This window comes from Eptesicus fuscus, chromosome 5, assembly GCF_027574615.1.
Source record: "Eptesicus fuscus isolate TK198812 chromosome 5, DD_ASM_mEF_20220401, whole genome shotgun sequence".
In the NCBI taxonomy this organism is placed as follows: domain Eukaryota; kingdom Metazoa; phylum Chordata; class Mammalia; order Chiroptera; family Vespertilionidae; genus Eptesicus; species Eptesicus fuscus.
The window spans coordinates 45,602,778-45,618,878 of NC_072477.1; the positions used below are offsets into that span (position 1 = coordinate 45,602,778).

A 16,101-nucleotide genomic window follows, 5' to 3' on the forward strand; every position below is an offset into this window, starting at 1 on the left:
TCCCTGGAACCTCCTGGCAGGTCAGGGCCTGGAACTTGAGTCCCATCCGGGGAGTAATATAACCGGAAGACCTGGGGCTGGGCTCCGGAGTCCCTTTGGGGGAGGGGTTCTGCCCCTGGCACTCGGGGTTCCCCCCAATGCCCTGTTCTCCAGTTGGGCATTGCTCGGAACTGTACCCTTCTCTGGTTCCAGTATCTGAGGGCCACCCCCATCCCCCACCCCCATTCAGCGGTCATCTTGCATCCTTGACAACCTTGCTAGGGAGTGACATGTAGGGACCAGCAGAGAAGGGTGTTAGTTACACCGTGCACCCTCATTTTGCACTTAGAGAAATAGAGACCCAGAGAGAGAGAGAGAGAGAGAGAGAGAGTGGCTACATCCCATCCTCCAGCACCGCCTCCCCTCCCCCCACTGCACCCCGCCTCTTCCCCTTAGCTCTCAGTTGCCCCCACGTCTCAGCACGAAGAATTGAGTGCCTGTGGGATCAATGGTGACCTCCTTTGGCTCTGGCTGCCATAGCAGCAACTGCACCAGTTGACTGAGCTCTCCTTTCACTGCCTTCTGCTGGCCCTCAGGCTCCCTAGCATTTCCAGCCCTACATGGAAAGGGGCAGCTTGGGGACCTAGGGCCAAAGGCCAAGATGGAGGCACACTTTTCCCTCATGCCTGGGCCTGGGTGTCTTTATCTAAAGGGATAAAGGAAATCCAGCTCAGAGATCTGAGAAAATCCGTGTGTATGACAATCTCTTGCAGCCCATGCCTGAGGTTTTATTTCCTCAATCTGTAGAGTTGTGCCGCTGTTGCATCCCATGCCCGAGGACTCAGAAGATCTGTATCTGGAAACTCAGATTCCATCTTTAGGAGAACTGATACCCCGGGGAATTCATGTTGTTGCTCAGTAGCAGCTCATGGTGGAGGTGGGGTGAGGTAGGTTTTGATATCCAGCCAGCTCTGCCACTGTGAGGAATGAGACACTGATAACCACTTGGCCTCATCCAGCCCAGGCTGGCCCTCTGGTTGTTGCCTCCACACCACATGCATTCATTCGACACAGATATCTTATTTGCCTTGATTGCTTGCCAGGCCCTACACTAATAGCTGGAAGATAATGGCAAGACTCAGGGTCCCTGTCCTCCATCAGGAGAGAAAGGCATAAACAGATAGGAAAACTGTGTTAAATGTGAGGGTGAATGAGGAGAGGAAGGACACCCAACCAGGACAGGTATTCTAGGCAGAGGGGACAGTGTGAGCAATGGCATGGAGGTTTGAAATAGTGTGTGTGTGTGTGTGTGAGTGTGTGTGTGAGTGTGTGTGTGTGTGTGTGTGTGTGAGTGTGTGAGTGTGTGTGTGAGTGTGTGTGTGTGAGTGTGTGTGTGTGTGAGTGTGTGTGAGTGTGTGTGTTTGAGTGTGTGTGAGTGTGTGTGTGTGTGAGTGAGTGTGTGTGTGGGTGTGTGTGTGAGTGTGTGTGTGTGTGTGTGTGTGTGTGGTAAGGGGGCCAGGCTGCAGAAGCAGACAAAGCTCAGTACAGAGAGGACCTTGAAGGCTGTGTTGAAAAGACTACATTTTAACATCAGGGAATGGGAAGTCATTGAAAGTTTTGAACTATGAAAGTGATGGAGTCTGCTTTGCATGTGCATCATTTATTTTTTAATATATATATATGTATATTTTTATTGATTTCAGAGAGGAAGGGAAAGGGAGAGAGAAATAGAAACATCAATGATGAGAATCATTGATTGATGGATCAGCTGCCTCCTGCACACCCCCTGCTGGGGATGGAGCCTGCAACCCAGGCATGTGCTTTTCACTGGAATCAAACTTGGGACCCTTCAGTCCACAGGCTCTATCTACTGTGCCAAACCAGCGAGGGCTACATGTGCACCATTTAATCAACAGTTTATTGGGTGCTCTAAGTTGGGGTGCTTTCCAATACTTCATCCTGGCTTTTATCTATTCATTCAAAGAATTTAGGGAGCCTCTTAACTGCTTACCGTACTAAACTCTTCACATGTGTATCATTTAATCCTCACACAAGTAGATGTCCATCCATGAAAAAAATACAACTGTTAACCTCATTTTACAGATTAAGAATTCAAAGCTTGGACCTCTTTAAGGTCACTTGACTGGTAAGTGGTGGTGCAAGGATTCAAACCTCATCTGACTCCAGAGTCTGTGTTTTCTACTAAATGACCTGTTTTGGCAGCATTGTGTGACTGGGCTACCCAAGATCCAGGCCCTGTCTTGGAGAGCTGATATACCAGTAGGAGGATACTGAGAAGACTCTGATGAAGGAGTACCCAGTGTGTGGTGAGAGCTGGTTCCCAGAGGGAGGGGCTGTATTTAGTAGGGTTAGTTGTGGAAGTTAAGAGAAGAGGATTTTAAGGAAAGAGGATCAACTGTACCAGAGGTTCAATAAAATAAGTGTCCGCAGCCCTGGCCCGTTTGGCTCAGTGGATAGAGTGTCTGCCCACAGACTGAAGTTTTGAGGGTTCGATTCTGGTCAAGAGCACATACCTCAGTTGCAGGCTCGATCCCTGGCCCTGGTCAAGGTGTGTGTGGGAGGCAACCAATCAATGTGTTTCTCTCACATCGATGTTTCTCTCCCTCTGTCTCTCTCCCTCCCTTCCACTTTCTCTAGAAAAATCAATGGGAAAATATCCCTGGGGTGAGAATTAACAAAATAATAATAATAATAATAATAATAATTGCCGAAACCGGTTTGGCTCAGTGGATAGAGCGTCAGCCTGCGGACTCAAGGGTCCCAGGTTCGATTCCGGTCAAGGGCATGTACCTTGGTTGCGGGCACATCCCCAGTAGGGGGTGTGCAAGAGGCAGCTGATCGATGTTTCTCTCTCATCGATGTTTCTAACTCTCTATCCCTCTCTCTTCCTCTCTGTAAAAAATCAATAAAATATATTAAATAACTAACTAACTAACTAAATAAATAATAATGTGTTCACAGCCCTGACTGGTGTGGCTCAGTCAGTTGGAACTTTGTCCTGTACACCAAAAGGTCACCAGTTCAATTTCTGGTCAGAGCACATACACAGATTTCGGATTTGATCATGCTCAGGTGTGCATTGGGGTGCCTACGGGAGGCAACCAATTGATGTTTCTCTCTCTCCCTCTCCCCTCCTCTCTCTCGAAAAATCAATTTTAAAAAACACACAAGCCAGCCCTAGTGGGTTTGGCTCAGTGGATAGATCATCCGCCTGCAGACTGAAGGGTCCTGGGTTTGATTTCCGTCAAGGGCACATGCCCGGGTTGCTGGCTTGATCCCCACTAGGGGGTGTGCAGGAGACAGCCGATCAATGATTCCCTTTCATCATTGATGTTTCTATGTCTCTCTCTCCCTCTCCCTCTCCCTTCCTCTCTGAAATCAATCAATCAATCAATATACATATATGTAAAAACAACAGCAAACAAAAAACATGTCTATAAGGAAAAAAAGTGTCTGCTGCCCAGAGCTCTGGAAGGCGGAAGGCCACCCTTCCAGCTTCTCCACAGCGTAGACTGTCCTTGTAATACAGGAGGGCAAAAGCCTGGAGAGAAAGGACCATGAGATGGAGGGGAAGGGCTCTTTTAAGCATCAAATGAGATAACATCAAAAATGCATTTTGTAAACTGCCCAGTCCTGTGTTAATGCCATTGTTGTTTTTATTTATGGCCTGGGGATTGGACTGAGACCACCGGTGAGAGAGAGCAGATAAGACGTAAGGAAAGAGTTGTAGAGAAGGAACTTTTATGACGAAGAAAACCCCGTTCCTCCTGAGAGTCTGCGTCCAGGTTCCGGGTGAAGCGAGGGGACCCGGGGCGGTGTTGCGCTTCACTCCGCACTCACCCACCAAGGCGGCAGCGGGCAGAGACCCAGGCGGACGCCAGGGCTGCCCTAAGCCACGGGAGGAAGTCCGGCCCCAGAGGTGAGGCTTCCCTCTGGCTCCGCCTCCTTCCTCCGCCGACCAATCGGGATTCAGCTGCAGCTGCACTAGGGCGGGGAGGAGGACGGAGCTGAGGACCGTTAATTCGCCGCGAGTCGGCATCCAGTTATTCATTCGCTTCCTTTCCCTACAAGGATCTACTGTTGCTGCTCTTAAAAAAAAAAAAAAAAAAAAAAACAGCCCTAACCGGTTTGGCTCAGTGGATAGAGCGTCGGTCTGCGGACTGGAAGGTCCCAGGTTCGATTCCGGTCGGGGGCATGTACATTGGTTGTGGGCACATCCCCTGGTGTGGGGTGTGCAGGAGGCAGCTGGTCGATGTCTCTCTCTCATCAATGTTTCTAGCTCTCTATCCCTCTCCCTTCCTCTCTGTGAAAAATCAATAAAATATATTAAAAAAAAAAAAACATGAGTGGCCCTAACCGGTTTGGCTCAGTGGATAGAGCGTCGGCCCGTGGACTCAAGGGTCCCAGGTTTGATTCCGGTCAAGGGCATGTACCTTGGTTTCGGGCACATTCCCAGTAGGGGGTGTGCAGAAGGCAGCTGACTGATGTTTCTAACTCTCTCTCCCTCTCCCTTCCTCTCTGTAAATAATAAATAATATATATTTATATAAAAATTATTATTTATAGATATATAAATATATTTTTTTAAATGAGTGGGCACATAACCACTTTTGAAAAAGCTCTTGCAGTTGCATATGAAACTAAGTATACACTATCCTATGACCCAGCAATTTCTTACCTAAGTATTTATGCAAAAGAAAGTACAAATGCACAGAAAACCCAAATATCCATCAGCAGGAAAGTGGATAAACTAGTGTATCCGCACAATGGAATACTATTAAGCAACAAAAAGGAACCACGCTGCAACATGAATGAATCTCAAAATTATTATGCTCAGTGAAAGAAACCTGTGCACATGAGAATAAATATTGTATAATTCTATGTATAACAAGTTCTATAAAAAGCTAAAATAAGCCCAGCTGGCATGGCTCAGTGGTTGAGCATCGACCTATGTCCCAGGAGGTCATGGTTCGATTCCCAGTGGGGGCACATTCCTGGGTTTCGGGCTTGCAGGAGGTGGCCAATCAATGATTCTCTCTCCCTCTGATGTTTCTCTCTCTCCCTCTCCCTTCCTCTCTGAAATCAATAAAAATATATATTTTTTTAAAAAAGCTAAAATAATCTATGGTGAAAACAAAATCAGAACAGGGTTGCCTGAGGACTGAGGGTAGGGATTGACGGCAAAGGAGCCTGAAGGAACTTTAGAGGTGATGGTAATGTTCTTAGAGCTTTGTGCAATGGAGGAAATGTCCTGGATCTGTGCTGTTCAACAGGGTAGCCACTGGCCACCCGTGACTATGGAGCACTTGGAGTGTGGCCAGTGCAAATAAAAACTGCATCTTAAATTTCATTTAACTTTAATTATTTTTAAAATATATTTTTAGTGGTTTCCGAGAGGAAGGGAGAGGGGGAGAGAGAGAAACACCAATGATGATAGAGAATCATTGATCAGCTGCCTCCTGTACACCCCACACTGGGGATCAAGCCCACAACCAGGGCATGTGCCCTGACCTAGAATCGAACTGTGACCTCCTGGTTCATAGGTCGACGCTCAACCACTGAGCCACACTGACTGGGCTAAATGTAATTACTTTAAATTTAAAATTAGCCACATGTGGCTAGTGGATTCCCTATTGAACAACACAGTTCTATTTCCTCATAAGGGTTTGGGTCTCACAGGTATATTCATCTGTCAAAACTCCTCTCACAATAAGCCTAAGATGTGTGCATTTCACTGTATGTAAAGTTTACATTAAAGGATAAACATAAACTCTAATTAATGCTATGTGTGTTGAAGTGTTTAGATGTGAAATGTGCTGTTATCTACAACTTTGAAATGGGTAACAAAAATGTATTGATAAATGGAGGGATGGCTAAATTGCTAGACATGTGATACAACAAATACAGCAAAATATTAATTGTAGAATCTTGGTGGTAGGTTAATTGGTGTTCATTGTAACCTTTCTGTGTATGTTGGAGTATTTTCAGAATAAAATGTTGGGGCTAAGAGGAGAAAGGATTGGGAAGTTATTGTCTAATTGGGTACAAAGTTTCTGTTTGGAATGATGAAAATTTTCTGGAAATAAGATAGTGGTGGTGGTTACTTAATGGCAATTAATTGTAACTTAAAATAATCATATGGTAAATTTTATGTTATATATCTTTTACAATTTAAAAACGTTTGAAAGCCAAAAGAAAAAAAAATATTGGGAGAAAATCCATGGGAAAGTTTCTGTGCTTCCCTAGGGGCAGTCGGGTCCTGCACACAGGGAGGGCGAAAGGAGCGGGCTGTGTGAGTGGGTGTGCTCGTTCCGCTTGGAGTATAAGTTAGTGGGGAGGGAACACAATCTTTGGGAACAGACCTATTTTCGTAATCCTAGATCTTTCACTTTCTAATTGAATAACTATATTTGTTCCGGCCCGACCGCGTCCCAGTGTGGGGCATGCAGGAGGCGGCCAATCTCTGGGTAGCTTGATTCTGCCTCCCTTTCAAGAAAACTTGTGCTGGAGCTGCTGAGGGAACCAATAAAATGTTTACTATTTTAAAAACCTATTTGTTTCTTAATGCTATTGTTACTGTAACAAATGTAGTAGCTTAGAACAACACAGATTTATTATCTTGTAGTTCTGGAAGTTTGAAATGTGTCTTACTGGGCTAACATCAAGCACTGCATTCTTCCTTCTGGAGACTCTAGGGGGGACCCACTTCCTTGTCTTTTCCAGCTTCTAGAAACCTCCTGTGTTCTTTGGCTTGGCGTATGGCCTTTTCTCCCGTCTTCAAAACCAACAGTAACATCTTCACATCTCTCTTTCACATACCACCCACCCCCTCTGCTTCCTGCATCACATCTCCTTCTCTGAATCTCCTGTCTCCCTCTTTCCCTTATAAGAACCCTTGTGATTCCATTGGGCCTATCCAGAAAATCCAAGATAATCTCCCCATTTCAAGATCCTTAACTTATTACATCTGCAATGTCCCTTTTGCCATGTAAGGTAACATATTCACAAGTTCTGGGGATTAAGGCTGGACATGGTGGGGGGACATTTTTCTGCCTACTACAGTGTCTTTTGAAATTTTATGCTACTCCTATGTCAAGACTACACTGAAGCGCTGGCTGGTGTGACTCAGTTTGTTGAGCATGCACCAGGAGGTCACAGGTTTGATTCCCGGCCAAGGGGCGCAATGCCCAGGTTGCCAGCTGGGTACCCAGTAGGGGGCATTCAGGAGGCAACATGGATGTTTCTCTCTTCCTCTCTAAAAATAAACTATGTAAATAAATTTGTAAAAAGACTACCCTGAAGAGGAAACATTTCTCATTATTTTTTCCTAATAGCTTTGAGAGATAGTTCACATATCATATAATTTACCCATTTAAAGCAAGTAATTCAAATGGTTTTCAGTAGTCACAGAGTTGTGCCATCATCACATTTTCATCTTTCTCCCATTTTTATGTTTGTGGAAACAAAGGCTTGAGACATTATGGAACTTGCTTAGGGTAACATCTAATGGCGGGGCTGGGCATTGCAGTGGCTGTCAGGAGCTGATATTCTAGGCCAGGCCTGGATTCCATGAAGACCAACCGCCTGGGAGCAGTGTGATGTAGGAGTAAAACACGCGGGTGGCTTGGGCTAGGTTAGACTTGGTTTCAAGGCTTTGTCTCTGCTATCTACAAGCTACGTGATCTTTGGTAAACCTCCTGGAGCTTTGGTTTCCTTATTTGCTAAATGAGGACAAGAAATGAATGGGGGGGGGGGGGGGGGGGGGGAGACAGTACTCACCTGTAAGATCCCTTCCAGCTATGTAATTCCAAGTGTCAATGAGGAGGGGCAGGGGTGTAATTAAAAATAAATCCCCCAAGCATCCAGGGCAACAAGAGGATGAAAAAGTATTCCCTGAGACTCACTCACATGCTTTCATCGCCCAGGTCTCAAGAGTTCCTCACTGATGGGCCTCCGCTGGGTGGGAAGGACAATGAGTAAAAGGACCCTGAAAAAGGCAAAGGGGAGGAAGGAAGAGTTGAGAGGCGGGGCAGGCCTTGGGGTGGTCTGCCCAGGAGAGAGCCAAGATCCTGCGAGTGGAAACAGAGGTGGGAGGGATCCGTGGCAGCTCTCCCCAACGCCAAGTTCAGCCGCTCTGTAAGGGCTAGAGGGAGGGGGAGTGTGTTGGGTGGGTGGTGCTGAAAAGAAATCTTCAGAGCAGGGTTGGGTGACACCGCACCGCCTACGGCGCTACTGCAGCCCCCACCCCACCCCCGCCACCTCCCGCCACGCCCACTGGTCCACGCGACTTGGTACGCTCCACGCTCCGCCACCGCCGTAGGCGTCCTTCCTCCGGCGTGCGATTGGTACAGCCCGCGCCGGGGAAGGGGCGGAGGGTGGGGGACACGCCCCCGTCTCTGAATGGCTGGAGAATTTAAAGACCCGGCCAGCGATAGGACGGTTCTCCACCGCTAGTATTTGAAAGTTACCGAGCCCGAGCTTCGCCCGCAGGTCCGCTCGGTTCAGCTCGTTCGTCCGAGTCCCGGCGCAAGTAAGTGTCCACCCGATCTCAGAGTTGGGAGGAAGAGACCCTGCTTCTTTTACTGGGTCCCTGCCGGGAGGGTGCAAGCGAGAGGGTCGGACGGAGGGAACACACATGCCAGGGTCACCCCGCGATTTCCCGAGCCAACTACTCTACCCCTCTCCCACCTTGGACAGGGGAAGCGCCAGGGCTTGGGAATCACACTAGCCCGGACTTCTGCCAGGCGCGTGGCCTCTCCCAGCCCGTCCCCACTTGTGTCCACGGGGAACAGTGATACCCGCTCGGCTGCGTGCGGACCAGCGAACGTAGCAGCCGCTGACGCGATGCGCAGCAGCGCCCTCGCTCAGCTCCCCACGTGAGATTCCCCGGCTTCCTGGGGAGAGGACTCAGTTTTCCCGTGCGGGCCCTCGGTCTCTCAAGCTTCTTTTCTGTTCAGGGTCCCCCTTCTTCTGCGGCCCTTGCCGGACAGCCGAGGCTCCCCAAACCCGGGTGCGTTAGACGCTGTCCACCCGCCGCTCTGGACATTATTGTATAGGATGTAATTCCTAAAGGAATTTCCTAAATGGCCCCAGGGTCCTCTGACCATCACCGTGACCTCTTTGTGTTACCAGAGAGGGGTAGGATCCTCTGCGGCCTTGGCCGGGCTCCCCGTCACGGCCTCTATACCACCGGTTGAGTCCTGAGTCCCCGCGACTCCTGCGCTCCGATCCCTTTGCAGACCTGCAGAGGCGGCGGCGATGCTGTCCGGTTCCCTGGCGGCGGCCGCGGAATGCGAGGACGCGGAGCTGCGGTGCCGCGTGGCTGTGGAGGAGCTGAGCCCCGGAGGGCAGCCGCGAAGGCGCAAGGCCGTGCGCACCGCGGAGCTGAGTCTGGGTCGTAACGAGCGCCGCGAGCTGATGCTGCGGCTGCAGGCGCCCGGGCCCGCGGAGCGGCCGCGCTGCTTCCCCCTGCGCGCGGCGCGCCTCTTCACGCGCTTCGCCGCCTCCGGACGCAGCACCCTGCGGCTCCCCGCCGACGGCTCGCCCCGAGCGGGCGCGGTGCAGCTGCTGCTCTCGGACTGCGCCCCGGACCGCCTGCGCCGCTTCCTGCGCCTGCTGCGACTCAAACTGGCCGCGGCCCCGGGCCCCGGGCCGTCCTCCGCCCGCACGCAGTTGCTCGGCCCGCGGCCCCGCGACTTCTTCACCATCAGCCCCGTGCAGCCCGAAGAGCTGCGGCGCGCAGCGGCCTCCCGGGGCCGGGACGTGACGCCGGTGGAGCGGCCCACGGAGTCGCGGGTGGGGGCCGAGCCCAACACCGTGAGGACAGGAAAGGGGGTATGCCTTGGGGACTGGGTGTGCCGCTGAGTTGGAAGGGACCCAGGAGACCCAAGTTTGGGGGTGGTGGTGGTGGTGGTATTTTAGGGGGCTGCTGGTTATCTCAGAGGAGATGCCCATCGGACGTCTGAGTAGAACCGAAATGCAGGAGTTGTGCGAGTGTTTCTCAAAGTGCAGTCTCTGAGGCCGGGTAAGCCGCCATAGGAAAAGGGTGGCCCAGGTCACATTAAAGAGAAAGCAGAGGAGGAAGCCTGGAAAGGAAACTTCAAAAGATAAAGAGAAGGAGAGGGGCGTTTGGAAAAAAACAAGTGGTCAGCAGTGTAAGGGGGAGCCAACAAGTCCGATCAGATGGGGGCAGGGACAAAGTCTGGTGGTTTTGACAGTTTTTGATCTCAGACCACAGGGGTTGAGAGTAAGGGGGTGGGAAGATGGAGATGGGGGAGAAGGGAACCTGGCTAGGCAGGTGTTCGCCTAGCTTGGGTGTTTTGAGGTGAGAAACGGGTTCGTTGCAGTGAGAAGTGAGAAAGAAGGATGGGTGAGAGGACCAGGAGAGTTAGGGAACCCCGGGAGGAGGCTAAGGACCCAGACCCTGGTCTTCAGGGCACCAGGAGTCAGTGGAGACCCAGCCTCAATCCCTTCCTCAAGGGGAGACCTGGACCCCCAGAAGTCACTGGCAAGATCTCCAGGTGAACCCAGGCTGCCCAAGGGCTCCAAGGAATGAAGCCAGCAGAGACACAAGGGCTACCAGGCCTAGCATTGCACCTGGGCCAGGAAGGTGGTGGTGGGGGGCAATGCCTAGAGTTTGGGGGGGGGAGGCTCTGAGACAGCCCTGTCCCCCCAGGAAGCCCCAAGGTGGCCCCTGCCTGTGAAGAAGCTGAATTTGGCCCCCGCCAAACCACAGCTTTCTGAGGAGCAGGCTGCAGTGCTGAGGGTCGTCCTGAAAGGCCAGAGCATTTTCTTCACTGGGAGCGCAGGTAGTGAGGGGCAGAGTTGGGGGAGAATGGTGGTGGGGGGGGGGGAGAGGGATGGAGGAGAGGTGGTCTTGACTTTGCCCTCTGCCCAGGGACAGGGAAGTCTTACCTGCTGAAGCGTATCCTGGGCTCACTGCCTCCCACAGGCACTGTGACCACTGCCAGCACGGGGGTGGCAGCCTGCCACATCGGGGGTACCACCCTCCATGCCTTTGCAGGTAAGTGAGCGAGCGCTCCTGTGGCTGTCGCTGGGAGCACGCCAGGCCCGTGGGAAGGGAGGAAGGGGAAGTCAGGGTTGAGACAGGGCTGGGGTCGCGGCCCAGCCCCAGCTGAATTATGTCACTCACAGGCATCGGCTCGGGTCAGGCCCCCCTGGCCCAGTGTGTGGCCCTGGCCCAGCGGCCAGGCGTGCGGCAGGGCTGGCTGAACTGCCAGCGGCTGGTCATCGATGAGATCTCCATGGTGGAGGCAGAGCTATTTGACAAGCTAGAGGCCGTGGCCAGGTCAGTGTGTGCGGTGAGCCTGGGATCTGGTGGTTTCCCTGAGGAACCTGCCCGTCCTCGCTGCCGAAGCACTGCTCGCTCCTCTCCCCTCCAGAACTGTCCGGCAGCAGAATAAGCCATTCGGAGGGATCCAGCTCATCATCTGTGGGGACTTCCTGCAGCTGCCGCCTGTGACCAAGGGCTTCCAGCCCCCGCAGTTCTGCTTCCAGGTACCACTCACCCTCCTGTCCTGCCCCCCACCCCCACCCCAGGGGTCTGCTCTGCTCCCTGACACCCCCTTCCCTCCCCCATCAGGCCAAGAGCTGGAGGAGGTGTGTCCCAGTGACCCTGGAGCTGACCCAGGTGTGGAGGCAGGCAGACCAGACCTTCGTCTCTCTGCTGCAGGCTGTGAGACTGGGCAGGTGGGCTCTGTGACTAGAGAGGGGCCTGCAGATGAGGACCCACGTGTGGGTCACAGAGGAGCATGGGGACCCAAACAAGAGGGAGAAGTGCTTCCTGGGCCCATAGAAGATGGTCACTTTGTGAATCTTGAGATCCTGCCTCCCCAGGGTGGGTCCCCATCACCCAGCACAAGGCCTGGCACAGAGTAGGTGTCAGGGAACTGTGGTCAGATGGACACACAAGAAGAATTCAGAGATATCAACACTCCCATTTCACAGATGTAAAAGCTGGGGGTCCTAAGGGGTGAAGTGACTTGCCCAAAGTCAGGGCTGGAATTTAATCCCAGGTCTGACTTTAAAATCTGGGTTCCTTCCACTCTTTTTTTTTTTCCCCCCACTCTTAAAGCCTGTGGGGTCACTTGGTGGTGGTAGAGGTAGAGGTGGGGGTGGGGAACGTTGCAGACATGATCCCTGCCCAGCTAGGACAAACGGTTGAAATGCTACAGCTACTCTAACATGGGAGTGGACAGGCCAGGAGGGCAGATGACTTGAGCCAGAGCTGGGCCTTGAAAGCCAGGTCAGAGTGGGACGGGCTGGGGGGAAGGTAGTGGTGGTGAGCTGCTCTCCATGCCTGGGGACAGGAGGCGGGCAGGAAGCTGCACAGCACGCACCAGCATGCACGGGGACAAGAGGAACGCTGAGTGGCAGAGCAGGGAGAGATGGACCCAAGTTGTCCCCCCTCCTCCCATGGTAGTGCTGCTGTACCCAGGCCTCCCCAGGTGGGGGGAGACTGTAGATGGGGAGAAATAGAAACACAGGCTCAATCCTCCCCCCCCCCCCCAAGGGAGCAGGCCAGGGGCTAGAACACTGTCATCTAGATTACAGGCTACCAGTATTACAGGTATCAAAATCAGTGCCTGGTCTAGGTCCTCTAAACCTCTGGACTGTGCTCACTCAGCATACCAAACTTCCCAAGGAGCACTGGGGATGGGAAGATGGCCAGCTTCTTCCTGGGGCAGGCAAAGGAAAGGGTACCCACCCATGATCACAGCCAAGTACCCCCCCCACACACACAAACCCACACACACTATGCTCAGTCCCCATGTACGGGGTCCAAGTGAAGAAAGGATAAGTTGGCCAGCAAATCTTGCCCTCAGGCCCCTTTCCAGTCCCCAGGCCTGATCCATTGCCTGCTGCTTGGGCCATACCACCCACATGCCCCCCCTTCCCTGGCATTCAGATGGCTCTGCCCTAACAGCCCAGCTCCCACAGGTGCTCAAATGAGGTGACCCGCCAGCTCCAGGCCACGGCCACCCACAAGGTGGGGCGAGACGGAATTGTGGCCACCAGGCTCTGCACCCACCAGGATGATGTGGCTCTCACCAATGAGAGGCGGCTGCGGGACCTGCCAGGTGAGCAGGGAGCCAGGGCTGGGCAGTACAGCTGGGAAGGGCTATCAGGCAGGTATGTCAGCCCCCTTCCCCCCCCCATCTCCTGGCAGCCTGGGACCTTGGGATAAATATCTAGGCCCCAACCACTGTGGCCATAAGGCCCTTATAGTTACAGAGGCAACTGGTTTTGAGAGGTGTGACCTTGAAAGGGTCAAGGTCACTCAGCCAGAAAATGCTGGAAGTGAGTCTTAAATTCAGGTCTCTGATTCTAAAGCTCCAGATAGGCCTGAGCTATCCCTGTGACCTCCCCCCATGCCCTGGTCTGGTATGTGTTTTTGGAAACTAAGCCACAAGTGACGAGTCATCTGTTTGCCCCCCTCTTTCCCCAGGTGAGGTACACAGCTTTGAGGCCATGGACAGTGACCCTGAGCAAGCCCGGACTCTGGATGCCCAGTGTCCCGTTAGCAAGCTCCTTCAGCTAAAGCTGGGGGCCCAGGTGCGTGGGAAGCAGGGCCTAGACCCTGGCGCTTGGGCCTCCCCAACCTTTGCCCCAGCTGTGACCACAGCGAACGCCCTTCCTCCCTTCCTCCTCTTCCCACCCACCTTCCTGTCTTTAGCTTTCCCCTGCCTTCCTGTTTCAACGTGCGGAGCTCCAGGCAGCCTTGCTTCGGATAAGTCCCTTGTCCTTGCTGACGCTTTGTTTCATCTCCCAATCAGGGAATGAAATATCTACCCCACACAGTTGCCTTCTGGAGCGTATCCTGTACTATGAGAGTCCTCCTTCCTTCCACTGTGTCGGGGGTGGGCCACATGGGAGCCTTTCCTCAGGATCCAAAGGGCACCCAGGGAGAAAGCGCAGGCGCCATGTGGTTGGAAGAGGGATGGCAGCCGGGGGCTATCCCTCAAGGTGGTGGCCCACATATACCCCACAACAGACGTGCAAGTTTTCAAAGCCCTCTGATGTCTGTTACCTTATTGCTCTTTACCCGCTCCTGAGCAATGTCAGTCCCCTTGACACAAGGGGAAACCGAGACCCGGGAAAATAAAGCATCTTGCTGCAGGGGGACAGTCAGCCGGTGGCTAAGCTAAAAATAGGACTCCATGCCCCTCCATGCCAGCCCCCAGCCTCCCAAAACCACAGCAGTGGCCCCTGAGCCCGAGGCCGGGCATAGGAATGGGGCAGCTCTCCATGCCTTCTTCCCTTGCAGGTGATGCTGGTGAAGAACTTAGCAGTGTCCCAGGGCCTGGTGAATGGTGCCCGAGGGGTGGTAGTCGGCTTTGAGACTGAGGGGAGAGGTGAGTGATGGGGGTGCAGACCTACTGCTTGGGGCCCCAGGGCCCCAGGGCCCCAGGGTAAGTGTGAAGAGAAAGAGTCTAGGATGCAAAGGTGAGGCCTGCTTCTCACCTCTGAGCCCTGAAGCAGGGCTGAAAAGTTGGGCTTCTCCATGCCTCCCTCAGGGCTGCCCCAGGTACGGTTCCTATGTGGAGTCACCGAGGTCATCCGTGCGGAACGCTGGACGGTGCAGACCACTGGGGGCCGGCTCCTCAGCCGGCAGCAGCTGCCCCTCCAGCTGGCCTGGGCCATGTCCATCCACAAGAGCCAGGTGAGCAGCCAGTGCGGGGGCTGGGTCAGGGCAGGGCAGAGGGGGAACGAAATAGGCGAGAGGCATGTTGAGGGGGGCCTTAAAGGCTTTATGGGAGTTGAGCTTGCCCTGGAGGCAAAGTTCCAGACCAGTTGTAGGATAAACCTTTCTTTAATGCATTTCCCATCCCATGCTCTTCCTTTCTGGGATCCATATACTTGCCCTCTGTCATCTCCTGCCCTGCCATTTTCTGAGCCACTACCAGACATGTTAAATTTAATACTTCCAACACCTGTATGAAGTGTAGATGTAGTAATCATTCCTGTTTTACAGAGGAGGAAACCGAGGCTCAGAGCGGTTAAATAACATGTCCAAGGCCACACAACTAGTGAGAGGCAGAGCCGGATTCCTTTCCATGCCTGTCTGACCCAGGCCTGAGTTCTTTCCTTCCACCCCTACCCCTCTCTCTTATCCTGGATGTATCTCCTGGAGCCCCTCCTACTCAGATACCCATCCAGGGTCAGCCTGTCCCTCTGCCTGAGAATCCCTGGACTGGGCCAGGAGATCCAGGGGCAATAGCTGGGCTGGTGAGGTGGGGTCAGGCTCTGGGGCACAAAGGACTTCAGGCAGAGCTGGCTCCATCTCTGTCTCTCCATCCCCAGGGCATGACCCTGGATTGCGTGGAGATCTCCTTGGGCCGCGTGTTTGCCAGTGGCCAGGCCTACGTGGCCCTTTCCCGGGCCCGCAGCCTGCAGGGCCTGCGTGTGCTGGACTTTGACCCCATGGTGGTTCGCTGTGACCCCCGTGTGCTCCGCTTCTATGCCAGCCTGCGGCGGGGCAGTGGCCTCGGCCTGGTAAGAGGGAGTCACCCAGTGGTGGGCCAAGGGACCCTGGGTAGGTGTGGCAGAGCCTTCTCTGGCTCCATTGTGGACAGGGGCAAGAGGAAGGAGATGCTGGCCCCAGGCTGTGGCCCTGGGGGACAGCAGAAGCTCATGACTCGGGTTCTCTGGCTTCAATCTAGGAGACTCCACATGATGATGAAGCAGCCTCGGACCAGGAGAATGTGGATCCAAACCTTTGAGCCACAGAGAGAAGACAGAGGATGGTCTCCCCCTCATCCTACTCCTGAGTGAGCTAGGACCCCAGGAGATAGCAGGGGAGGATGGTCAGGGCCCAGTCTCCCTTCATGAGGGCCTCTCAGCCTCCTGGCACGGGTATAGGGATAACCATTTGCCAGCTGTGCCTCAGTTTCTCCCCTTGCCCTGGGTGAGCTGCTTCCAGGGTCAGGAATAATCTTTCTTTGCCAGTTGGGAATGGGCCTGTGATGGTATCTGGTGTTAGAGGACAGGGGGCTGGCCATGGGACCACAGTCATGAGGGCCGCCTGCTTTGGGCTGCAGAGGGGAGAGGTGTTCCGGGAGCAGGAATAGGCACGGGGGT

General features: G+C 53.3%; 1 protein-coding gene and 1 long non-coding RNA gene across 3 annotated transcripts; one reads left to right on the top strand and one right to left on the bottom strand.

Moving 5' to 3' along the window:
- Positions 1-876: 876 nt before the first annotated feature.
- LOC129149142 (uncharacterized) lies at positions 877-9,266 on the bottom strand. 2 transcript variants are annotated; one of them, XR_008556107.1, is made up of 3 exons: positions 9,188-9,266; positions 7,909-7,987; positions 877-956 (listed from the first exon to the last, which is right to left on the bottom strand). It is a non-coding gene; the product is annotated as an uncharacterized LOC129149142 (long non-coding RNA). The 2 variants fall into 2 exon arrangements; XR_008556106.1 differs by lacking the exon at positions 877-956 and adding an exon at positions 7,540-7,721.
- Positions 9,259-15,743, top strand: PIF1 (PIF1 5'-to-3' DNA helicase). The gene is made up of 12 exons (XM_008139127.3): positions 9,259-9,816; positions 10,676-10,808; positions 10,898-11,023; positions 11,155-11,308; positions 11,403-11,517; positions 11,603-11,709; positions 12,961-13,100; positions 13,469-13,575; positions 14,288-14,375; positions 14,538-14,683; positions 15,325-15,516; positions 15,684-15,743. The coding sequence occupies exons 1-12, from the start codon at positions 9,259-9,261 to the stop codon at positions 15,741-15,743; spliced, it is 1,926 nt and encodes a 641-aa protein (XP_008137349.2).
- The last annotated feature ends 358 nt before the right edge of the window (positions 15,744-16,101 follow it).